At 35.0% G+C, this 26,042-nt stretch overlaps 1 protein-coding gene across 7 annotated transcripts in view; it reads right to left on the reverse strand.

Moving 5' to 3' along the window:
• The window catches only part of LOC136037778 (rho GTPase-activating protein 45-like), a 242,982-nt gene that overhangs the window by 62,608 nt on the left and 154,332 nt on the right, over positions 1–26,042 (reverse strand). For all 7 annotated transcript variants that reach the window (XM_065720602.1, XM_065720603.1, XM_065720599.1 and 4 more), the window contains 3 exons: positions 25,507–25,579; positions 22,273–22,545; positions 952–1,062 (listed from right to left, as the gene is read on the reverse strand). In XM_065720602.1, the coding sequence (XP_065576674.1) occupies positions 952–1,062; positions 22,273–22,545; positions 25,507–25,579 (457 nt within the window). The remainder of the gene's footprint in view (positions 1–951; positions 1,063–22,272; positions 22,546–25,506; positions 25,580–26,042) is intronic.

Consider the following 26,042-nt stretch of genomic DNA (forward strand, 5'->3'; position numbering starts at 1 on the left):
GATTCAGGGGTCATTCTTTAAGACTTGTGGTAAAATTCAAGCTTTAGTGTAAAGAGCGAGGTATTGACAAGGGGGCAAACACCTCATATACGTAATAAAAATACACAAATATAGAAGTTCGTGTCGTAAGTTAATTCGTAAAGTACGTATGTTTATTACTAGCAAAAACAGTCGTACAAAAAATAAAAAATCATGTTGCATTTTTAAGTAACCGAAAATTGTAGGGCAACTAGGCCTCCTCCCTCGCCCCTTTTATTATCAAAATCGTCCGATCAAAACTATGAGAAACCCATTTAGCAAAAAAAAAATCTGCAAATTTCGTTTTAATTATTCATTTGCGGTGAGCCAAAATCAAAACATACATTAATTCAAAAACGTTCAGAAATCAAGTAAAAAAAACAAGTTTTTTTTAAACTGAAAGTAAGGAGCGACATTAAAACTTAAAACGAACAGAAATTATTCCGTATATGAAAAGGGTTCTCCCTCCGCAACGCCTCGCTCTTGACGCTGAAGTTTTTTTTTATTGTTTAAAAAGTAGAGTTGTCGCAAAGAGTCAAACTTTAGCGCAAAGAGCGGGGCGTTGCGGAGAGCCCCTTTCATAAACGGAATAATTTTTGTTCGTTTTAAGTTTTAATGTCGCTCCTTACTTGCAGTTAAAAAAGTTTTTTTTTATTTAATAAAATATATAAAATGAGTATACCTTATTACAGAAAAACAACATGCCTTGGTAAGCCTATGATTAAAAAATGAAAATAGATTTAGGTTTAAAAAACCGGCTGATTTGTAGTCCTTGTACCCGCTCCTTCCTAGAGGACTAGTTTTACTTTCGAGACATAATTTACATCAAAGTAATTTAAGCTTAGAAGATGAAATTACATTTTCCGATGATTATTTCGCTAGAGATTTTTAACGAAACTATGTACAGAAACAAAACAATTTCTTAATTATTACCTCAACAAATTTGTGTCCTGAGAGTAGAGCACATGTTGCCTGTGTTGTCGTTGCATTGTCAATTTCTTGATCAAGCGCCGTAATATAAATTGATTGGAATGCCAAGTGACTCTAAAATAATTTCCAACATTACTCAAAGCATATAAAACAATCAAAAGAACATACCAATTTAGATACATTTTTTGCTGTAGATTATTCTATACTAAAAAAAAAAAAAAAAAAAAAAAAAAAAAAATCACTCCTACTCTGCCATGCTGTATGTTTGAAATGTGTTTTCTTTTTTTTTGAGATTTATTTTTTGTGTTTAAAAATTGTCGTAAAGTCAAGCCTTATTACAACCGCATTACATTCTATTATACCTTATTACTGAACAATAACATACCGTGGTACACCCTTATGAAAAAACGAGAAAAATTGTTAATCGTAACATAAATAGATTGGAATGCCAAGTGACTGAAACAATTCCCAACATTATTCAGAATCTAGGAGGTAATAAAAAACGGCATATATCCATTTATATATTTTTTTGCAGATTATGAAGTTTTAATATAGAGTGTGAATTGGTAACTTAAATACATGAGAGCCAGAATTAAGGTAGGATAAGCTTGTTTTGGTGTTACTTGGTTGTTCTACATTTGCTTGTTTTTTCATAGGCATATATTTTGGGGGTGATACCTAACACGGGGATACCATGGGGAATTTATGGTAGGCACGCCACTTGCCTGGGTAGAGAATTTAAAGTGCCGAAACCCTATAGGCAAGTGTGTATTCTCCTGATGAGCCCATGTGTTGGGTTGTGGCCTCTGAATTATTTGTCTTTACAGTTTTTATTGTTTGGTAAATGACGACTTATACTTATTGACGACACGACTGCCTGTTCATGGATTATTCTTTATGGTTGATTGTGTATGGCTATGCTGTTTGACCAATGTGATTGTATGGATGAAAAGGGTTAAGGCCTCATTCAAGTGCTGATCTATATTAATCACTAATGTAGGAAAACAGTCTTCCTTTTCTCCTTCTGTCTTCCCTTTTTTTTAATGTGTTTGTGCTGTTGCATTGGTGATTTCTCTTTTCATTATATGAAAACAAATCCCCTCTATTCTACTATGTTATAAATTTCTGTTTGGTTCTAAATTGGAACCAAAGTCAACATTTATCTTCTTCGGTACCTTCCTCCCTCTTTAAACAATAACAGTTTTGCTAATGGCATGACGTCATTTTTGCATGTCATTTTTTGACGACATTGCTTTGGCATGGAAAGATCTATTTCAAAGCAGCTTCTGCATTTTGGTTATGTTGCTGTTCCTAAATTCTCAGTATCCATCATCTATCCTCGACTGGAGACCTGAGTTTTGAAATATCATCAGTGTTTCCACTACCTAAAATATTTCAGTGTTTTATAGAATTTTACCAAGAGAAAATTGGGCTCTGCAAAACTCCTGCGAAAATTAATGTTCGCAAATTCACGAAAGGTAAAGCACAATTTTTTTTATTTTCGTCACGACCATTTTTTGGAAGATTTTCGAAAACTCAATTTTCTTTTGGGAAATTTAGAAAAACCTCCTAAAATTTAAGAGCGGTTGAAAAACTGAGTGGCATTAGTGTTCCCTGCAAGATCGAACAGAGGCCGGGGCTAAATACTTCCATTACTAACCCTTCATTACACCCTTGTACTAAACATCCCCCGCAAGAGCCAGTTGGAAACCGAAGCATTGCTGCTACCCCTTCATTGTGCTTCTATTTCCAACTGTGTATCTCTTGCGAGATTGACTAAATATATAATAGAGCTGTTATTTCTCTCATAAATGAACTCTCTTGCAATGAACAAAGAAAAGCCTATTAGTCCGTCATTAAAAGTTTCTCACCTTTGACATTTGGGCCATGTAAAATTAAACTTTTCAAGTTGATTGTCTTAATGAATAAGCAGATGACCCCAGCATTTATTAGGCTATTAATGTACCTTACATGGTTACTTAATAGCATATTTAAATTAAGAATGATAATTTTGTTTTCATTTGGGAAACTAAAAACTTGTGACTAATTCTTAAAAGTAAGAACACACCGACAATTAATTTCATTGCTGTAGATGCCTGTATCAACAAAAAGGTAATATGTATAATTCGGGTAATGGGACGAGTTGAAAGGAAGGACTGGAAGCTATGGGACAGAACTCTTAGGATTGGAATGCCCATAATATTAACTGTTAAACTAGGAGAAAAATCACTGATTTAGGAAGGAAAATAAGATTTACCTTAGATTCACTATTTCTATCATGAGTAGAATTCCTGGATCAATAGCACATTTAAATAAAAAGGGCTCCAATAACCTTACTTTCCTCGTTTAAGCCAGAAAACTGATGTTCGATTCTTAAAAATCAAACTGTAAAAATAATTTAACTGAACATGCAGAGATGTGTAATATCACACATAGGGGATATTTATTCTATAGTGGGGACGAAAGACAGGGGTTGGTGACCACAAAATTTACCCTTCGAATATGGTTGTCAAAATATACAAAACATACTCAAGCTTGATGAAAAATTAGGGTTTCCTTAGATCCATCACCCCCTCACAAAAAAAGAAAAAAATGAATCGTAACCCTCTGTAAAGAATTAATAAATTGATGAAAAATTCGGGTTTCCTTAGATCCATCGTCCCCTTAAAAAAAAAAGAATCGTAACCCTCCGTGTATCGCACCATCTGTAAAGAATTATTAGATTAGCGTGATGACACAAGCATTTATTAGACTATTAACATCCATTGTAAAACTATTAAATAATATGTTTAAATTAAATATTACTCGGGTAATTTTATTTCCCTTCTTTAAACTAAAAGGCTAGTGCTAATTTCTTAAAAATCAGATGGCACTAAAGATTGAACTCAAGGTTGCAGAGGCATTTATCAACAAATAGGTGGTAGGTATACCCGAACAGTGGGACGAAATTAGGGAAAGGGAGGCACTAGAATCCTACCACTAGGATTCAAGTATCCATAACTTATTTTCAAAATAAGGTGATAAGATTTTTAATTACTTTAGACTCCAATCCATGAGGAAGACATCCGGATATTGGTCCCTTCTAAAGACAAACTGAACTAGCTTGAGTAAATATTCAGTCAGTCAACAAGTACAATATGATAAATACAACAATTACTATATACTATATGCTATACTAGTACTAAAGTAAAACAGTTCAAAATAGGGATGAAACTTTTTTATTGACAGTGAATAGATATAAAATTATGTAACTGGATATTTCGAACACATATACAGTGTTCATCATCAGCAGTAAAACTAAAACTAAAAACTTTTAGTTTCGAACACATATACAGTGTTCATCATCAGCAGTAAAACTAAAACTAAAAACTTTTAGTTTTACTACTGATGATGAACACTGTATATGTGTTCGAAATATCCAGTTACATAATTTTATATCTATTCACAGTCAATGAAAAGGTTTCATCCCTATTTTGAACTGTTTTACTTTCGTCATGGAAAGGCAGTGTGGTCTTCGAAGTTATCTATACTTGTACTCAACTATATACTAGTGTTACTACTGTTACTTCATTACAGAATAGAGCCACCAGAGGTCAATACAGAAAAATATCCTGTTACTTTCTTTAGTATATTTCCTTTAAGGGTAAATAAGTGGTTCTCAATCATTAGGGTTAAAGCTTTGGCCTTGCAACAAGCGAGTTCGAACGGTCGTTCCCAAAGCGAAGCTAATTTAGCCCCAAGAACAGGAAAAGAGATGACTGTAATTCGAAATGTAAAATACTACAGAATATAATATCTTATGAAAATCCGCCAAAATAAATTAATAATTTTTGTTTTATATATTCTGTAGTTTTGTTTTAAATTTGATATTGATACCTTAAATAAAAAATAAATCAGTCATTACATTGCTATGCTGAGTTTTGAAGAAAAAAAATGAACTCGTTTACACTACGGTGGTTCTTCAAGAAATGTACTGTTGAGAATACTAATTAAACATAACATTTGGGACACAAATTACATATAATTAGAGCTTCTATTGTTTAATCAATTTAATTACAAGTTTCAACGGTTAAAATCAGATTAAACGAACTCAAACTACAAAGAGGCTTGTCATTGCATTCTCCTTTCACAACGAGAGCACAAAAATAATGTTAGTTTTGTATTTTTTCCATTAATAGGGATCTCCAAAGTCATGATACACAAGGAGCATCGATACTAGTATATTAATTTAGAAATAGGACTAAAGCTTCTTTTGTAATAAGAAATTTTGCTCCCTGTGTATTGGATAACCGCTTGCGATACGAAATGCAAGGACACGATGTGTGGAAGGATGTGTTGAATGCAAGGAAGGACGATGTGTCCTTCAAGGACACATCCAAAAGACTTTTCCTTGCAAAATAATAGAACTTATGTGTGTGTTTTATGTAAGTAGGATGGTTGGTGTGTATATGTGGATTTAGTATTATTACCATGTAGCATAATATAAAATAGTGTTTTTGCATAATATAAAATAGTGTAGTATAATATAAAATAGTGTTTTTAGAATAACAAGAATAAGAGATTCCCACCTGTTGCCAGTAGGCAGCAGACTGCCTACTGGCAGCCTACTGTGCCTACTGTGCAGTCCCTTTCTTAGCAGGTGCAGCAAAATTGGTCTGTATTTTTTGCCAAATAAAATTATCTATCTCTTATCAATCTTTATCTCTTGTTAGATTAGGAGACAACAAGGCCCAAACATGCTTCCAGCTTTAATGAAGCAGAAAAGTACTTCTTCCGTTCCAGTCTGTATCAGCCTTCAAATTGTGATGTTCAAACATTTTTACAAGGGAATTGAAATTACTATAAATAATAGGATCTTCAGGATTTTTGTGAGCTAATAGTGTTATTTGTCAACAACCAGTTTATATTCATTTCGTCTAAAAAAAATTATTTCCATAGACGGGAATATAAAAATAGGCGAAGACCGTGAAAGTTCTGTACAACCTCATTCAAGTCTGTAAATTCAGACTTGGTATTTTATTGTCAATAAAAGTCTAGCATTGATTCCTAGGAAACTTCCTGGAAGCATTCCCCTTCTGTATAGAATTCTTGGAAATTACGATATTTCAAAAGAAACACATAAAGCAACAAGAAAAAAGATATCGAGGTAACATCATTTGGAACAACAAAGTTTTCCCCCTGTTCTTAAAGACAAAAAGTCCTTTAATTCCTCTTGATAAATTCAGGTCCAATTGAACGGAAAAATTTAAGTTCTCTTTTTCCATAAGTCTTTTTAATCCATCTGCCAAGAGGGTTAAGAATAAGGAGAGGTTTAGTGACACAATCCGCAACACCATCTAATATCAAATCTATTTTTAAGGTAAGGGTTTATGCGGTGTTAATGGCTGCCTTTTACCAGTGCATCCCCTGACCCCCCTCTTCGGAATTTTTCCTCCTTGTGCCACAGTTGATCAATGCGACCAGATGATACAAATGAAATAGAGATTGCTCTTATTACCCAAAAAGGAAACACCAGGAAAAGAAAACTTGAAAAAAGATGCTTTTATGGTGCTGTATATCCGTGTGGGAGGGATATTTATATTATATTGTAGGGGAGAGGGATATTTTTCTGATGACATATTTTGAATAAATAAGCATATCAAATAGGCAAAATTTTCCTTAAATTTTGCTTAGTTTTTCTTAGTTCTTTTAAAAGAGCTATTTATTCTCATTAAGCGACCTCTATGATTCAGGAGTCATTCTTAAGGAATTGCGACAAAATTCAAACATTAGCGTAAACAGTGAGGTATTGAAGAGGGGAAAATCCTCCTCGTCTGGGGACCTTCTTATATATTCTACTCTTGGATTTTCCCAGCAAAAAATCAATTTCACTTCCGATATTACACAAACTCTTGTATGTATATTTGTTATTCTGCTGTTTCCAAGTTCATCCGAGGGGTTTATTCCTAATCCTCTATCAATGGGTCACTAACCGCAGGGTGTGTGAAGAAACATTAATACTTTAACAGAAGATCTACTTTTTCTAATTTTCTGTGTTTGTACAATTATATATAACCTAAATTAACACGACCTAGGGAACTGACAACTTCCTTATTTCCCAAGTTGGTCTTAGAACAGAAATACTGATCTTTGGTCATGCTCTAATTAATCCTCATATTTTAGATTATTCGATAAATATGTCACCGATGTTAAACTAAAAACACATGTTTCAGAGATACAAGGGTTATTCGGAAGAAAAGAACGATCTTTTGTATAGAACCTTTACTAACTGATATTCAAAACTGAAACTTTGTTTACATACTATTTGATACTACTTTTCTAAGTAGATGTCGTTAACATTGAAGCAGCTGTTACAACTTTTAATATGTTTTCTATGCCTTCTGGATTCATCGTTACCAGCAAGCTGTTGAATCAGTCATTAACAGTGTCTTTGAATTTACCATCACTGCTATGGCGTCTTACACCCAATTAGTGAATCAACTAGGGGAATAAGTAAAAATTTCTAGGGTCAAGTCTGAACTGTAGAATGGATGCTCACAGACTTTCTGCTTAAAATGATGAAGCACGTTTATCATCAATGCAGCTGAATGAAGATGAGAATAGTCGTGAATAGGATGACAACGCTGGTCAGTAAATTCCACCTTTGTTTTATATCTCCCAGCGGATTCAATGTAACGTCAGACAGGAGGCCTCTGGACCTATACTCCCACCTCTCGATATTTAGTCAACGAGCAAACTATCCATACAATCCCAAAGCATATATCAATAGCCTTTCGAGGTCTCAAGAACTGTTTATCTTTTTTTGGGGGGAATTTCAATGTTGCCATTCCATTTATTGGTGCTTTGTTTCTGAGTGATGTGGGAAATTAAACTTTCAACATTAGCAAAAATGTTATCCAAAGCTTATCGACAACTTTGCGACAGTGGCTGAGAAAAGTCAATACGACTTCTATTTGTTCAATTGTGTGCTCATCTGACAACAACTGAGGAGCTCATGTTGAAAAATCCATTTGTAACTCATTTCAATACTCACAATTTTGTACAACACAGTTCCTGAAAATTCACGAAAGAATGGGTGCAGCCAGTCGATTTTTAATAGCGCCTATCCTCTTTAATTTTATTTGCTGTTCTTCTGCACAGAAGAACGTGATTTACTTTTTTTATTTACAGTTCCTTACAGTTCTTGCTAGAGTTCATCTGTCACAATAAAAAAAACAGTCTTGGTTTTTCTCAACGTGGGTGTTCGTCCGTCCGCCGCTAAATACGTCGTATCCCTTTTGAACTGGTGCTTTCTGCACATTTCTATCAGTTGCAGTACATTCAAAAATCTTATAACAACACGAATCTCCCGCGTAGAGGAATCAGTAATGTAAATTTCAAAGCACCAAAGCTGAGGAATAACCCACCTTAACGGGTTATGAGTGGCGTAAGATTGAAGCAAAACAATCCTAAGGCCACTGAGCGGTGGAGGACTACGCTCACTCGCTAGCTAAAACACTTTTTATATTAAAATTGATTCTTGTAGCTACACATAGGGCTCAGAGGTGTGGGGTTTCACTTGACGCCAACGATACCTATTAGTTAAGGGCCTAAAAATCAAAATTAATTTACCAACTACCTCATTTACTTTACAATGCTTTAATTACTTACGACCCCCATCCATTTAGTTATCTACGAACTCCACCACTATTTCTGTAAAGTCTAAAAGCAACCTGTTGAACAGCTTTTCAGAAAAGACTACTTTCAGAAATCTTATTTGGCTCTTGACGGCTTATAATTCATGAAACCTAAGCAATCTTCAATGTTTCTTAGAAAAAGGTGTTGATAGCATTTCGGTGAAACTAAAACTTCTATAGAAACACTATTTATTTGTCTTTTACTTTGTTTGAAGAGTATTTTTAAAGTTAAGCCAGATTAATTTCTGAATTTTCTTTGCCAATATTTTCACTGTATTTTTTTTGGCATTTGCATAGTTTTGCCTGATTTCTATGACTAACTCAATTATATAGCAGTAAACTTCCCAATAAATTTGGTGTCTCATCGGGCAGTCAACGATTGGAATCAACATTATTGTCTAGAAACCCAACTAGAGAGGTCTCTGAAATAGCCAGACACGATGGGGTCTTCGATGGCTTACAAGCCTTGAGTTCCAAGAAATCTTGAGTGATTCTAAGAAGAAGGCGTTAATAAGATTTCGATAGAATTGGAACTTTATTGTCTAGAAACCCAACTAGCGAGGTCCCTGAAATAGCCAGACACGATGGGGTCTTCGATGGCTTACAAGCCTTGAGTTCCAAGAAATCTTGCGTGACGCCTTCTTTCTAAGAAGAAGGCGTTAATAAGATTTCGATAGAATTGGAACTTTATTGTCTAGAAACCCAACTAGTGAGGTCTCTGAAATAGCCAGACACGATGGGGTCTTCGATGGCTTACAAGCCTTGAGTTCCAAAAAATCTTGAGTGATTCTAAGAAGAAGGCGTTAATAAGATTTCGATAGAATTGGAACTTTATTGTCTAGAAACCCAACTAGTGAGGTCTCTGAAATAGCCAGACACGATGGGGTCTTCGATGGCTTACAAGCCTTGAGTTCCAAAAAATCTTGAGTGATTCTAAGAAGAAGGCGTTAATAAGATTTCGATAGAATTGGAACTTTATTGTCTAGAAACCCAACTAGCGAGGTCCCTGAAATAGCCAGACACGATGGGGTCTTCGATGGCTTACAAGCCTTGAGTTCCAAGAAATCTTGAGTGATTCTAAGAAGAAGGCGTTAATAAGATTTCGATAGAATTGGAACTTCTATTTGAGGATTATTTGTTTGTTTTTTACTTTCTTCTTCAAGTTATATCTGCTTTTATTAGAAGAAAAGAAGTTCGAAATTAAATTCCAATACGGGACAGGAATCTAAGTCTTGGGTTAAATCATACATTTGAAATTTAAATTATATGCATTTACTTGTAAAGAAGTTTTTTGTATGGCACAGTAAAATAAAGGTATTCGTGTTGGGTCCCTGCGGATCTAAAATTAGAAAAACAGTTTGCGGATTTCACAACATAAGAAATTTAAAGACTTCTCAAATTGGGGATGCCCATTGCTAATTTTGGGGTTCATGAAAATCAGTAAAGTAGTATGTTGTAGGTAGCATAATAGTAAATCCATAAAAAAAAGAGTACTGGTAGGATTTTGTCTATAGTATATGTGGAAGAAAACTGAAAAAAAAACTCAATTAATGCAGTAACTTTCTTGCCTCCACCCCACACCCAAAAATTGGATACCATAAAAATTGGATAATTTACTTTTGGTACAAAGTATTGATCGTTGTTATAACCGAGGAAAATGGCAAAAACATTTCCGAGGGTACAACTAATTAGGGGTGAAAAATTATTTAATTGCTACAGCTTTCAAGGGATGCATGGAACACCTTATATACACGCGTATACTATATTACCGTCTATTTTATTTATTGGGTTGCCTACGATACTGGAATTATCGCGCTGTTATTCTGGTTTTAGTTAATTTTAGGAGCCTAAATTAACAAACTGCTCGAGGAGGTATTTACTTTCAGAAATCACACACACCAGGGGTGCGCGCGAGGCGTGGCGAAAGCTGTCCAAAGCAAGGTGAAAACTTTGCCAAGCGTGATGGAACCGTACGGCACACGTGACGTTGTGAGATACACACCAGGTGGCAGAAAGTGGACACCCCTTGAAAATACTATTCTAATTTCAGGTCCCAAGACCACCGGCCCAAATACTGAACACCCGATATTTGTGAGAACCATGGATAATGCTTTTAATATGACATTTATTATTATTGCTGAGTCATTAAGAATAATACCGCTGAATGTTATCTATAATGCTCGATTCATTATTACGACGTTATCCGCAGTGCATAGATAATTTGGATATTGCAATAATTAGTCACTTGGTCAATATATTAGTACACTTAATACTTCTTTGATGACGCATTAATAACTAAAAATATGTAACACACACGATATTTATTTATCGTGGGACACAACCTAAGAGACAGAGGCGAAAATAGGATAATTATACCGAAGACCAGCTACAAAGCCGGTTGGACGGCAGGCCTAAAAAAAGAATTTAGACGATACTCTTTTCTGTGGGTTGGATAAAAAATCTACCCCTCCCCCCAACATGAAATTCAACTTTTAGCAATTAATATGTGTCTGGCATTGCAAAGTTTGTTTTATGAATAATAAACCCTTGGTATTTCATATAATGAAACACTGGTGATAGATGATCCTGATGTATCAATTCTTAGAAAGATTATACAATAACTAGTATATTATCAATTTACTAAAATTTTATCAATTCTAACATAGCTATCAGACGATCAATCGGCTGTCTTTTAATTAGTAAAGAAAATTTTAGTGAAATATGTTTTTTAATTTAGTTTAGCCAATAATTATAATTAACTTAACTTTGACTTATATATTGACTTATAATTAAATAAATTTTGAATCTAAAATCAAGTTTAATTCAAATTTACTATACAGTTAATTTAATTTAGTAAAGAAACAAAACACAAAGCCCTCTTTGATTGAATTCTTTATCCATTTTCACACGAAGAATAATCTGATATTGATTTTTATTCCACAAATGTAGCTTTTCAATAAAAACAGAATATTAAATTAATTATATATATTAATTAAATAAATTAATTAATAATAAACATAAATTTCAGTATTTGTACTTCTTACCAGCTGGAAAAACGTATATTGTTGGGCTCAAATCTAAAACCTTATGCAGTTGATTCTGTAGGTCTTATAAGTAGGTAAGTCGGTAGTAAGGTCTTATAAGTAGGTAAGTAGGTATCTTATAAGTAAGTTCTACCCTGACACACACAATTTTTTTTTGTTTTTTTTTAGAGGGGGCAATAATCATGAGCAAACATTATTTTGTCACTTACATTTTTTTGGGGGGGGGGATTGAGATAACTCCCCCACTTGCGTTCGTCCCAGGCTCTACCAACTAAGTCAGCGGAGTGTTGGTGGTTGGTTTTACACCCTTTTAAAATTAATTTATAAAAACAAAAAAGGTTTATTATATTTAACAAAGATATACAAAAAATGAACACGAGTATATAAATAGGAAACCAATTCTGTATTAGGAAATGATGAATAGGATATGGGAAAAACAGTCCCCATGTGTGCTTGCATATATTTATCCTTGAAAATGATATTTGCGATCCAAAAAGTTAAGAGTTATGGAGGCTAAAAATAAAGAATATTTACCTTTTGTTTTAGGTCAAAACAGGTTTATCCTGTTTTAGGTCAGTTTTGACTCATCTAATATATGCTCTCCGAGGAAACTTTTCTGTTACCAGCTCTATAGCATCAAAAACATCAGGTCAGAATTTCCAGATTATCTATGGGCGACGACACATCAATGTCGACGACACTCTCAATTATATTTAGTGGAGGTTTCTTAGTCACGCAAGTCAACGAACAGAAAGTTATCGAAGAGTACATAAAATTCATATTTCAAAATGAAAAATTGTCTAAAATGGAATATCCACATTCATAAAAGTTTAATAGCATATTGGACTTTGAATAATCGAAAATTTAATAGCGGAAAGCAGATAACGTTATAAACTAAATAAGTTATGTAATTCGTAAATGACTTAGAATTGCTAGCCAGCTCATATTGACTTTCCAAAACCTACCTTCGTGTCTTCTATTCCATAAATTGACCAGGATATTTGTGATTAAAATTTCGGAGAGAACTATGAAAATGTATGTATAAAATTGTCCTAAAAGCAGAAAAATCAGAAGTACAGTTTCCGATAATATCTACAGGTGAGTAAAAGATACAGCTCATTTCAGAAAAACTGTAAACTTGCAATTCTTACGAGGGTCCGGGAACATATAAAGAATGCCAATTCGAACACTCAATCGAGCGCATTAAGTTTTAACGACAAATGTCACATAGCCCCTTTTTTCATTATTACAGCCGAGTTGTGATGCATATTGAAAAGTAACTTTAATGATAAAAATGAAGAAATTGGTTTCGTTCTTGTGGAATACTAACGTAAAATAAATAACAAGTATATTGACGTTGAATCGTTGAGTATGTGGACGAAGGGTGACAGAAGTAGTAACAGCATAATGACTTTGATGACAACCCTATCCCTTCAAATCTAAGTATCGAAACTTTTTAAACCTTATTCAAGACACAGGTGTATGTTACATCATGGGGAATGTTTTCTAAGATATGCAGGTGTCTCTTATAAAATGGGGAACATTTAATTTAGTTGTTATATAATAGGGTTTGGAATTTTACATAATAGAACTTCTTGAATACCGTTAGTCAGGCTGGAAAGTCCCAGTTGTAACTGAGGAGACACAGACGTGGGTGTTACGTAATAACGGTACACAAGCGGGATGTGACGCAATCCCGCTCAAATGTGATCAAATGTGACGCGTCATCAAATGTGACGCGTGCCTTGCTAGATTTATTAGGGGTGAAAAATGTTTACGGGACTTGGTAGATTTATTGGGAACGACGTAATGGCAACGCACAGGTAGGTGTTACATAATGAAGATGTACACGTGGGATGTTACATAATGAAGATGTACACGTGGGATGTTACATAATATTTTCAAAGATTTTTTTCAATTCCTTTTCCTTTTTCTTTTTTCAGGGAATAATTATTAACTAAGATGTTTGTCTTCATTAGGATTCGAAAAGGATTAACCCTCAATGGAATGGAGTGCTAACCAGTTGGACAACGAAAGTTTTTCTTATATTTTATTTGGCTAATACATTCTGTATGATAAGCTATTGCAAGCACGAGGGAATTCCCTGCCCACCTTTTAGAACGATTAAATTCCTGGCATGTTTCCTAACCCTCATCACCGAGCCGCGTAACTACCCAGTAAAGCTTTGCCTACTGAACAAATGCACATCTTACATTACATCAGTGCTCTAAAATGACCTAGACGGGTTAAGTTACATAGCAGATGTTATATAGCATCGGCTTTAGATGTTTCATTACGTAAATGGTTACGTATTGAAGTTTTATCCTAAAACAAGATATCTAAAGGACACAGACTTATGTACATACAAACTTTAATAATGAAAATAAATTTAAAAAGTATTATTAAAAAATAGAAAAAAGTAGTTAAAACTCAACAACGGAAAAAACAAAACGTGAAAAAGAACATGATATAGGATAAAATATAAGCAAAAAGAACCATGAATTAAAGAAAGGTACAGGGTCGTAGCAACCGATTCCAGAGGGTAGGGTTGAAATTAGAGGCATATTTAAGCCCCGTTAAGAGCTTAGTCTAAGAGCTTTTAATGAAAATGCCACATTTCTTTGGGACAGGACTATGCATATTGACATATGGCTGGCTCACCCCCTAGCAAACAATTCCAGAGGAGAAGAGGATTGTTATTATAGATAAATTTAATCCATATTAAGAGATATTCCTGAGAAATCTTAATGAAAATACCTCTTTTCTTTGAGCCAATACTATGCATATTCACACCGCCGTAGCAATACGAGGCTAGCCCACTCTAAACAGCAATTTCGAGGGAGGAGAGTTGTTATTAGAGATAAATTTAAGCAATATTAAGATGTGTTTCTGAGAGGTCCTAATGAAAATCCCTCATTTCTTTCGACTGAGTTTTAGATTTCAGTCTTCCCAACACCAAAAATTCTTTTAACACCACCCTCCTTAATTTTAAGTTTTAGAACAAGTCAGTCCAAGCAATTCAGGCACCATGACAATATATGGCTGGCCTGTGGCAACCCTGTGACATTTATTATTATTCCTAAAACATATTTACTAGAAATTTTCGTGATAAAAATATGATTTAATTCCAATACCTAATGTCTTTGCAAACCAACTCTCAACATGATCCACCCTCTCAATTAACAGCACCTTGCCACACTATCACTGCCCCCTAGAACCCTCTGAAACCTCCCTCATCGTTCTTAAGACATTTTGCAGATATTCTCATGATAAAATCTTGCATTAATCCCAACGGTTCGTGTTTTCGCAACTCAACACTCTGTGATACACCATATGAATTAACGCCATCACGCCACACTGTGACTGGCCCATTGACACCCGCTAACAACCCATCATCATTCCTAAGCCATTTTGCAGATATTTTCCTGTTAAGCCTCATGCATTAAACTCATTGGTTAGAGTTTTTGCAAGCCACCCCAATGTGATACACCCTGTCAATTCATATCACCGTGCTATACTAGGACTGGTCCTCTGTTACCTTCAATTTTCATTTGAAATTTTTCAGACTTTTTCTTGATAAAATTATACTTTAAGTCCTTCGGTTCATGTTTTCACAACCCATCCTTCCGTGATACACCATGTCTTTTCACGCCACCCTGCCACCATATGACCGCCCCTTTGACAACCATTATCAAACATATGGCATTTTCGGCCATTTTCCTCCAAAAACAACCGTTTAAACTAGAATCGATCATTTCAAAATAATGAAAAAACCCCTGCGCAACGTTTCTTCTGATAACTCCTAGCAAATGACCCCCGCGATGTACAATATGCCTATCCAATGGTACCCTCTGACGCACATTATCATACCAACGGTGCTTTCAACCTTTCTCCCACATAAACAAGTTTAGAAACTAAAAGTGACCCTTGTATTTATTTGAAAAGCGAAAACTTGCGATTTCATTGTTGGATTGCGATGTTCTTTGGCATTTCACACCCCCCTTCTCCTTATTTCCAGCAATTTTGAAGAGAATCCCATTTATTGTTAAAAATGACATACAATTTAAAACATTTTCTCGAATAAGCCTTTTCCTCATTCCCACAAGACGTAGAAACCCGGACCAAACCATAAACATCAAGACCAAGCCATTGATATTCAAGTGAAGTCATAGAAATTATTATCAAACTGTAGAAATTGAGGGTGACCACTCAAATAAAGATCAATAGACAGAAATCATAATCAATGCAGAGAAATCCACATGAATTCATAAGAATCAGGGTCAGCCGTAGAAGTTAAGGCCAAACCATAAACATAAGAACAACAGTCCTTAGAAATGGACTTTCGAAAAGACCAAACCAACAATCCTTTTAAAATCATACCCAGTACATAGAAATCAAGACAAAACTGTAGAAATCATAACAAGTGCAGAGAAACCCAGACTAAACCGTAAAAACCGAGATCAGACTCTAGAAATCAAGGTCAATCCTCGAAAATCGAGACAAATTCGGAGAAATCAAGGGCAACATTAAAAAAATTAAGATTAACACGTAAAAATAGTGATCAGACCATAGAAATCAAAACGAATTCATAAAAATAAAGAGCAAAACGAAGAAATCAAGTGGTCAACTTGCAGAAATCTAGAGCAACCATATGGAAATTATGACCATCTCATACAAATCCAGACAAACTCACAAAAAAATCAAGCGATCAATATGTGGAAATCCAGAAAAATCCTTAAAAATTAAGACCAATACATAGAAATCAGGACTAAACCATAAAAATCAAGAAGAAACTCTAAAAATCAAGTCCGATTCATAGAAATCCAGAAAAATACCTTAGAAATCATAACCAATGCATAGAAATCACAGGAATTCACAGAAATCTTAACCTATGCATAGAAATCCAAACGAATTCACAACCATCAGGTCAACCCCAGAAATCCAGACCAAACCATAGACATCGAGACAAATACGATGAAATCCAGAAATCAAAACATAGAAATCCAGAACAATCCTCAGAAATCATGACCAGTGCATGGAGATCCAAACCAAATCACAAAAATCAAGACTAAACGCTAGGTCATCAAGGTCAACAATAAAATGTATGACCATCCCCCAAGAAATCAAGATATCAATACATAGAAATCAAGAGACCAATGACTAGAAATTGAGACCAAATCATACAAATCCCGACGAACTCACAAAAATCAAGAGCTAAATATGTAGAAAATCCAGGACGATCTCGAAGAATCGAGAAACTGAGAAGAAAAGAAATCGAGACTAATATAAAGAACTAAAGACCAAACCATAGAAATTGAGATTATACTTTAAAAATCATGGCTATCTTCTAAAAATCATGGCGAATACCCAGAAATCCCGACGAAATCATAAAAATCAAGGCCAAACTGTAGAAATCAATGCGAACCTCTAAAAATCCAAAGAAATCAAGAGGTTAATTTGTAGAAATCTAGAGGAACCCCATAGAAATCATAACCAATGCATTAGAAATTCAGACAAACTTGACAAAATCAAGAGATAAACAAATAGAAATCCAGAACAATCCTTAAAAATTAAGACCAATACATAGCAATCGAGACCGAACCAAAGAAATCAAGACCAATCTGTAGAAATCACAACCAGTGCATAAAAATCTAGACCAAACCGTAAAAACAAAGACCAAACTCTGGAAATTGAGGTCAAATTCTAAAATCAAGACCAATCGGAAGAAATCAAGGGCAATAAATTAAGATCAAGTTCAATACATACAAATCACAACAAGACCCTAGAAACCGAGATGAATTCATAAAAATCAACACCAAACCCAAGAAATCAAAACCAATCTCTATAAAACAAGACCAAACCGAAGAAATTAAGTGGTGAACATGAAGAAATCTAGTGCAATCCTATAGAAACTATGACCAACTCACAGAAATCCAGATGAACTCACAAAATTCAAGAGATCAATGTAGAAATCCAGACCAAACCAAAGACATACAGACCATAGAAATCCAGATCATAGAAATCAAGACCAAGCCGCGAGAATTAAGACATCAACACGTAGAAATGCAGAGCAATCCTTAAAAATCATGAACAGTGCATAAAAATCCAGAACAAACCGTAAAAACCAAGCCCAAACTAGAAATCATGGTCAACCTCTAAAAACAAGACCAATCCAGAGAAATCAAGGGCAACATCTAAAAATAAAGATTAATGCATACGAGTCATGACCAGACCCTAGAAATCCAGACGAATTTATAAGAAATCAAGACCAACTTCTAATTTTCAAAACCAATTCTTAGAAATCAAGAGATCAAAAGGCCAGCCTGTAATGATCAAGAACAATCCAAAGAAATAAAGAGGCCAATATGTAGAAATCTAGATAATCCCCTTAGAAATCATGAACCAGTGCATAGAAAACCAGCAAACCTTAAAAACTAAGAACAGACTCTAGAAAGCAAGGTCAACCTCTAAAAACAAGGCCAATTCGAAGAAATCAAGGGTAAGTCATGACCAAACCCTAGAAATACAAATGAATTCAAAAAAATCGAGACCAAACTGAAGAAATTGAAGCCAAACTCTTAAAATAAAGACTAGTCAACCCTAAAAATCCAGTCAAACCATAGAAATCAAGACCAAACCAAAGAATTTGAGAGACCAATAAGTAGAAATCCAGTACAATCCTTAGAAATCATAACCACTTCATAGAAATCCACTCCAAACCTTAAAAATCAAGAATAAACAATATAAATTAAGGTCCATCTCTAAGATTGTGACCAATCCGAAGAAACCAAGAGAATATTATGTAGAAATCTAGTCAAACCATAGAAATCAAGATTCCAATGTGTAGAAATCCAGACCAAACCATAGAAATCGAAGCCCACTCCCCAAGAAATCAAGGGATCCATATATAAAAATCCAGCATAACCCCCTAGAAATTCTAACCAATATATAGAAATCTGGAAGAATTCTTGAGAATCATAACCAATGACTAGAAATCCACACGGACTCATAAAAATCAGAGTCAACCCTAGAAATCCAAACCAAATAATAGACATTAAGACCAAACCGTAGAAATCAAGAGATCAATATGTAGAAATCCCGAACAATACTTAGATATCATGACCAGAAATCAGGACCAAAGTGTACAGAAATCCAGACCAAACTTTAAGAACCAAGACTAAACCTTAGGATTCATGGTCAACCACTAAGAATTAAGACAAATTCAAAGAAATCAGACCCTAAAAATCCAGACGAACTCATAAAAATCAAGATCAACCTGATGAAATCAACGCCGATCTCTCAACATCAACTCCAATCCGAATAAATCAAGAGATCAATATGTACAATTCAAGAGAAACTCCACAGAAATTCTGACCAAATCATACCCACAACCAATGTGCCCCCCCCCAGGTATCTGCAGCCGACCCATTTTAACAGCTAGGAAAACAATATGATTCATATTGCTATTTCATGCAAACTCGAACCCTTTTTAACGATTTGGCCTTTCCGTACGTGCTAGTAGGTTAGATCAGGTGTGGGGGCTGTACCTAGCGTGGCGGATTCTACACCTAACCTACACATGATAGGTTAGATTTAGTTAGGTTAGATAATATGTCATCTAACCTAAATTAACCTAAACTACCATTTGTAGGTTAGGTGTAGGCTCCCCAACGTTGGATAAAGCCCACAAACCTAACCTAATCTTCCGGCAAAAAGGCTGAATCCTTAAAAACAGTAGATTTTGGTGTAGAGTTTTGTCTTGGTTTTTACGGTTGGCCTGGATTTCCATGCACTGGTAATGATATCTGCACCTTGGTCTTAATTTCAATAGTTTGGTCTTGATTTCCAAGGATTGTTCTGAATTTCTACATTTTGATCTCTTGATTTTTGCGAGTTCGTCTAAATTTCTATGCATTGATTATGATTTCTATGGGGTTGCTCTAGATTTTGCATATTGACCTCTTTATTACTTTAGATTGGTCTTGCTTTTAGAGGTTGGCTCTACTTTTTATAGTTTGGTATTGATTTTTATAAAATTGTCAGGATTTCTATGTATTGGCCATGATTTTTAGAGGTTGGCCTTGATTTCTACAGTTTGGTCTTGATTTCCATGGGCTTTGCAGGATTTCTATGTATTAGTCTCGATTTCTACAGCTTTGACTTGATTTATAGAGTTTTGTCTCGATTTCTATGGTTTGGTCTGGATTTCTATATTTTGATATCTTGATTTTTTGGATTGGTCTTGATTTTAGAGGTTGGCTTTGATGTCCACAGTTTGGTCTTGATTTTTATGAATCCTTCGGAATTTCTATGTATTGGTCATGATTTTTAGAGGCTGCCCATGAATTCTACAGTTTGGTATTGATTTCTATGCATTAGTCTCTATTTCTACAGTCTGGACTTCATTTTAGAGTATTGGACTTGATTTTAGAGATTGGTCTTGATTTCTTTGTATTGGTGTTGATTTCTAAGAATTTTCTGGATTTTCACATATTGATCTCTTGATTTTTGCGAGTTCCTCTGGATTTGCATGGTTTGGTCTGAATTTCTATGGACTGGTCTCTTGATTTCTACATATTGAGGTTTTGATTTCATTGGTTTGGTAATAACTTTTAGTAAGTTGACCTTGATTTCTAAATTTTAGTCTTGAATTTTATGGTTTGGTATGGATTTCTGTGAACTGGTCAGGATTTGTAAGGATTGTTCTGGATCTTATGTATTGATCTCTTGATTTCTTCTTATTGGTCCTGATGTCTATGGTTTGTGGAATTTTTGGGCAATGACCAAAAATCAAAAGATTTTTTGGATAGTTACGCGACTCGGTTATGATAGCTAGAAAACATGCTAGAAATTTAATCGCTGTAGAGGGCGGGAAGGGACGAAAAATCAAAAGCTTTTTTGGATAGTTACGCGACTCGGTGATGATAGCTAGGAAACATGTTCGCAATTTAATCGTTCTAGAAGGCGGGCAGGGAATTCCCTCGTGAGTACCATAGGTTATCACGTAGAAAATTTTAGTCAAAAAAATATTAGAAAGACTTTCGTAGTCCAACTGGATAACGCACCATATCCTTGAGTGAGAATCCCTTTAGAAGCCTAATGTGGACAAAAATTTTAGTTAATAAATATTCCTTGAGAAAAAAAGAAAAAAAGGTTCGAAAGAAAATGAAATATCTTAAAGTATTATGTAACATACTACGTTTATATCGTCATTATGTAACACCCACGTTTGCGCTACGTTTACATCATTCACAATAATTCTACCAAGTCACGAAAAATTACCTCACCCACAATAAATATAGCAAGGCACGCAAGATTACGTTACATCCCACATTTTTACGGTCACTACGTAACACCCACGTCTGTGTCCCCCTCAATAACAACCGAGATTTCTCCGCTTGACTAACGGTGTTTAGCAAGTCCTATTATGTAACACCCCAGAACCGATTACATATAAGCCAAAGTAAAGCCTCCCAATTATGTAACAGACACATGCATCTCTTAGAAAACATTCCCCGTGACGTAACGAGCTTCTGCGTCTTTAATAAGGTTTTTTTAAAGAAGTGTCGTGACTGTGATTCGAAGGGATAGTGCAGTCATCAAAGTCATATACTGCCACTATTGACAGATTGTCAAAGATTGTCCTTGTCATCCACCAGTCTAGGGCCAAATGAAAATGCAGGTATTCTCCGGTTGGGGTGGTAGAAATTCGTAAGGATAGATTCAAGGGAAATGGAAACTTACTTGTAAGTTGTAAAGAGGAAGGCTTTGAATAGAGTGGGATGCAGGAGGAGCGTGTGTAGCTGTGTTGATCTCACGTGGCTTGGTGCTGCACTAATTTTTTAGTAGTAGTAGTAGAAGAAGTAATAGCCGCATACTTCATAAATCTTATAGTCAATATGAGGAGGGTTTGTAAAAAAAAAAACAAAAAAAAAACATTCAACATTAGGGCTATATAAATATATTCCTGAGCAGGGGTATGCTCAATTTGTCGTTATATTTACAAAATATAATCATTATCTTATCCTTACCCTTTGTCATTTAATGAAGTAGGTTTATTGTGATTTGGCAGCTAACTCAATAAGGTACCTAACTTTCGGACGTTTTCCTTTGTCAATCACCTGGGATTTTGAAAATTTTTGCAAGATGAAAAGATGCACAGATTATGAGTTTCTTTTAACCCTGGTAAAGACCAAATATCCCAAAGAGATTCTCTGAGGTTTTGAGAGAAACAAAAAAAAAGGACTCTTTGTAATAAATACCTAGAAAAGAATATCAAAAGTATATTTTCACCAATATGTGAACTGAAGGGACTTCAAATTTTTATTTTTAGCCACGTCAGCTTTTCTTCGCCTGGAAAACTATATTTCCCACCGGTGAAGCCAGGTTTGGGTTCTAATAAAAAAAATAAAAGTGAACTGAATTCGCTAAGATATTTTAGCCATATACGGACGAGAAATTCATCTACCGAAGCAAAATTCGACCCTTGGTTAGAACCATGCTTTGAAGCTAATTCATGGTGGTAAACAGCGCATCTAACAAGATTGGGGACAATTATTATTGGTAACAGAGAAGCAGGCCAAAATAAGTCGTAAAATGCTTACATCTTGCTTAAGCGAAGCTCGTACTCCTTGCGCGAGCTTCGATAAGGCTTTTGCGTGTTCTATTTCAAGTTGCGTTCGTCTTTCAACAAAGCTCGCAATTTCACGAGCATGTCGTGACCACAGTTTAGCACGATGTAGTGCTATTTCTACTCCTTGATCTAGTGAAAGAAGTAAGGCGTCAAGGTCCTCTGGATGAGAAGCTGGGGACCGGCGTAAGGTTTCGAGCTTCCCTCGGGGAGAACTCTCTCTTGTTGGCGGCAGCTCTTTCAGTACCTGAAATTCAAGAATTGATTTATAAATATATCGGAAGTGATTTTCGAACACAGCAGAAATATATAGACGCACAGTAGCGAAAAGTTTCTCCAAACATGACACACATTCATAGCGCGCTGTTTGGGAAGTTCCCAGACCGTCAGAGCAATAGTTTCTCGTCATGATGCGCTAAACATTTGTCACTGCGCATGCACGAAGGCGGGATCATGAAGAGTGATTTAGCTTGTGTGGTTTTAGATGCAGTTCAGAAATCTTCAATGGAGAGTATAGAACTGTTCACTGCTGTTCGTATATATCTTTAATCTAGTTTAGAAGCAGCACTGCCACTGGCAATAGATAAAGTCACCACAAAAAATTGTTGAAACCAATTTGACAAGGGCAACAAATTTTAAGAGCAAGCTTACTGAAGTTACAATGTCAGTTTGCCTTTTGTTTTGTTAGAACATCAAAAGCACTTTATACTTTTCGAAAGCTGTATTATATAAAATTGGATGGCTAAGAGGCCTAGTTCAATGTTGCAAATTTTTGTTCTTCAGGGTTCAGAGGATTGTATTCCTCCACAAGTTTTGATAAAAGCTATTCAGGATAAAAAATAAAAATATACTTTCCGGGCTAAAGAAAAAAAAATCCAATAATGGTGTTTTCCTAGATGCCCGACATTTTACCTTGACATGCCCGACATGTCACCTAGAACAGTACACCAAGAAGAGAAATGTTGATAAGTGGCCTCATATCATTACCTCATAAGAAGGTCATTATAGAATAGAAAATATATATTTCAAATATGGTGTATATTCATCATGTACTTCTGATTTTCATGTACTTCTGATTTTCATGTACATCATGTACTTCTGAGAGAGATAGAGAAAGAGGAACAGAGAAAGAGAGAGAGAGATGGAGAATGAGGAGCTTTTGAGATAAAAAGCACAATTTTTTTTTCAATTTTCTTATCAGTCATATGAAATTAATCCTCATAATTTTCTCAACTTTGTAAAAGGGTGGAAAGTTGTTTTTTCCCAAAAATGAGTAAGGAACAGGGTCAAAAGTTAAAACGAATAAAATAAAATAACCTATGTGTAGACAATATTGCCAGCCGTCTTAACTCCATCTGTACTCTTTGCACCAAATTTTAAATAGTACTTTTCTGAAAGCATTTTAGGACGCAAAAAATGTACTCGGCAATAATAGCAAATACAGACACGCTGATTGGCTTTCAGAACTTTTGAAAAGATGTTTGTTTTCAGAACAAAAACAACTAAGAGACCTTTCACTCTCGAACCATTGTGGTATGAAAAAATTAAACATTTTGTCACCTAGCTCAGCTCTTGTGCAACAGCATTTACTCTGGGAGCTATGAAGTAAAAAGTAAAACTTTTATATAAAAAATGGGGAGGGGAGGTGATGAGGAGGTGGCAGCTCCCTCCGTATGTAGAGCTTTTTCATTTCCATTTTCAATAGTGATCTGTACTTTCACTTGAAAAAAGATTGCTTTTTAATTTACTTTCTCCTCACGTCGAATATCCTGTTCAGGGTTTTTCTATATGTGGGGTAGATGGGGGGGAGGCTAGCCCTCTTAAGACCCACTTTTGACACTTACAAGTAACTTTTGCAAAAAGATCCTCGAAGAACAAAAGCACTTCTTGGATGTATTTGCTTTGCCCGATAAAATAAAACCATCTTAAATACAAGAAGAGTTCCCACCACCTCAGTCCCAAGCTATTTATGCTAAGGGTCTGTTTTTTTTTGTGTTTTTTTTTTTTAACATACTGCTATGAGTTTCAAATAACCCATTCCTGTTAATTTGAGATCTGTGTTTAAAATGCAGCCTTTAAGGCTTAGGCCACCCTCCCTTCACAAAAAGATCCACCACAAAACATCCTTCTATTTCCCTTCCCGGTCTACCAGCTAGCTTCTGTATAATTGCCAATATACTATCCTACAAGCAGTCTATAATACTGTTTCATTTGATATGGCATGTATGTTGTTATACACAATTAGGTCTAACCGCAGTAGTATAACCTCTGAAACTGGGATGCCGTATAAATACCTTCTTGGTTGTTCAAAGCTGATGCTTAATATCAGAATTATCGCTCGATAGAATTTTTAACCTATAAAAAACTGAAACTGATATTTTGGAACAGAAAATTATTAAGATCAGCAGTTTCCATTTGTGTTCTCTCTTTTAATATTAAAAACAAATGATGAAAGTGGAAATTTCCGTTTGCACAAAACCTCTATCGGTTTTCATCGCCATTGGATTGACTGGACAACCTCTTCGAAAAAAAAAAAAGTTCATCCTTCATGGGAAAAACCATCTCTAAGCATCTTAGAGATGCTGAATTGAAATTTCTCAATTCCCTAGAGATCACAATTTATCTTTTAGGAGTGTTTACCTCTTTACTAAAACTGTGCAAGTTTTACTATGATAATAACTTTGGGTGAGTACATTTAAAATGTAATTTTACATATTGAGAATATGCCAAAAAAAGTAATTATTTTGTATGTTTCCAAAATTATGTTTTTTTTATTTTGTTTTCATTGACAGAAGAAATGGTTTGAAAAAAAAAATTAAAAATCTTTTTGATTCTTGAAAGGGAGAAATATGTACTCTATATTCTTTTCGTTTTATCTTTTTGTTAGAAACTGTCTTTTCACTTCAAAACATAAAAGATCAATGATTCACATTTCTGAGATTCATGATACCACATTAGAAATCATCTAAAAAAAAAGGTTCAGGACAAACGTCCAAGAGAAAAATTGAGCAAAAATAGTTCACCTGCCAATTCGTCCCATGTCATTATCTAAGAAAAAAAAAGTATATGCCTAGGCAACAGCAGATAGTGTCAAGAATAGCTTTAGATATGGGCGCCAGGCAACATAAATAACCATTCTTTTCTGATTCTCTCTATAGTTGTATATACAAACACTTTAAGAAATATTGTATAAACAAGTTGTTCTTACTTGAGATTTAGTCTGAGACAATGGTTTAGCCGGAGCTACTGTTTCTAAGTCACCCATTAGATATTCTGAGACCCTGTAAGAAAAAATAGTTCTAAGAATACTTTATAGACCTAGGCACAAAAGCGTGCAAGCTGTTATGTGCTAGTTAGAATTACCTGTATATAGATGGAAAGGGGGAATTCCCGCAAGTAATATCCGAACAGACTCGCCACTTCAATTGTTCTTGGAGAGGGGGAGTGTCTTTGGGTTATAGCAAGGAACATTTTACATGTTGCAGATCTGTGACTGCAGGCACTTGTAATTGATCATAAAGCTCCACATTAAAACGTCATGGAGCCCTGTGGTACTTGAATCTGAGCCAATTAGCACCCCTCATACTATAGTTTATTCCGGAATTCTAAACCTTATTTTAAACTTAAGCCTAAGTTTAATAGGCCTAGCCCTACATCGTCTTTGAGTGGCAATCAAACTTATCCCAGCTTAGAGCCTCCTACCTTGAAATTGTGTTGGAAGCTCCTGTTACAAGGTCAAGCTTA

This window comes from Artemia franciscana, chromosome 17 (assembly GCF_032884065.1).
Source record: "Artemia franciscana chromosome 17, ASM3288406v1, whole genome shotgun sequence".
Taxonomy (NCBI): Eukaryota; Metazoa; Arthropoda; class Branchiopoda; order Anostraca; family Artemiidae; genus Artemia; species Artemia franciscana.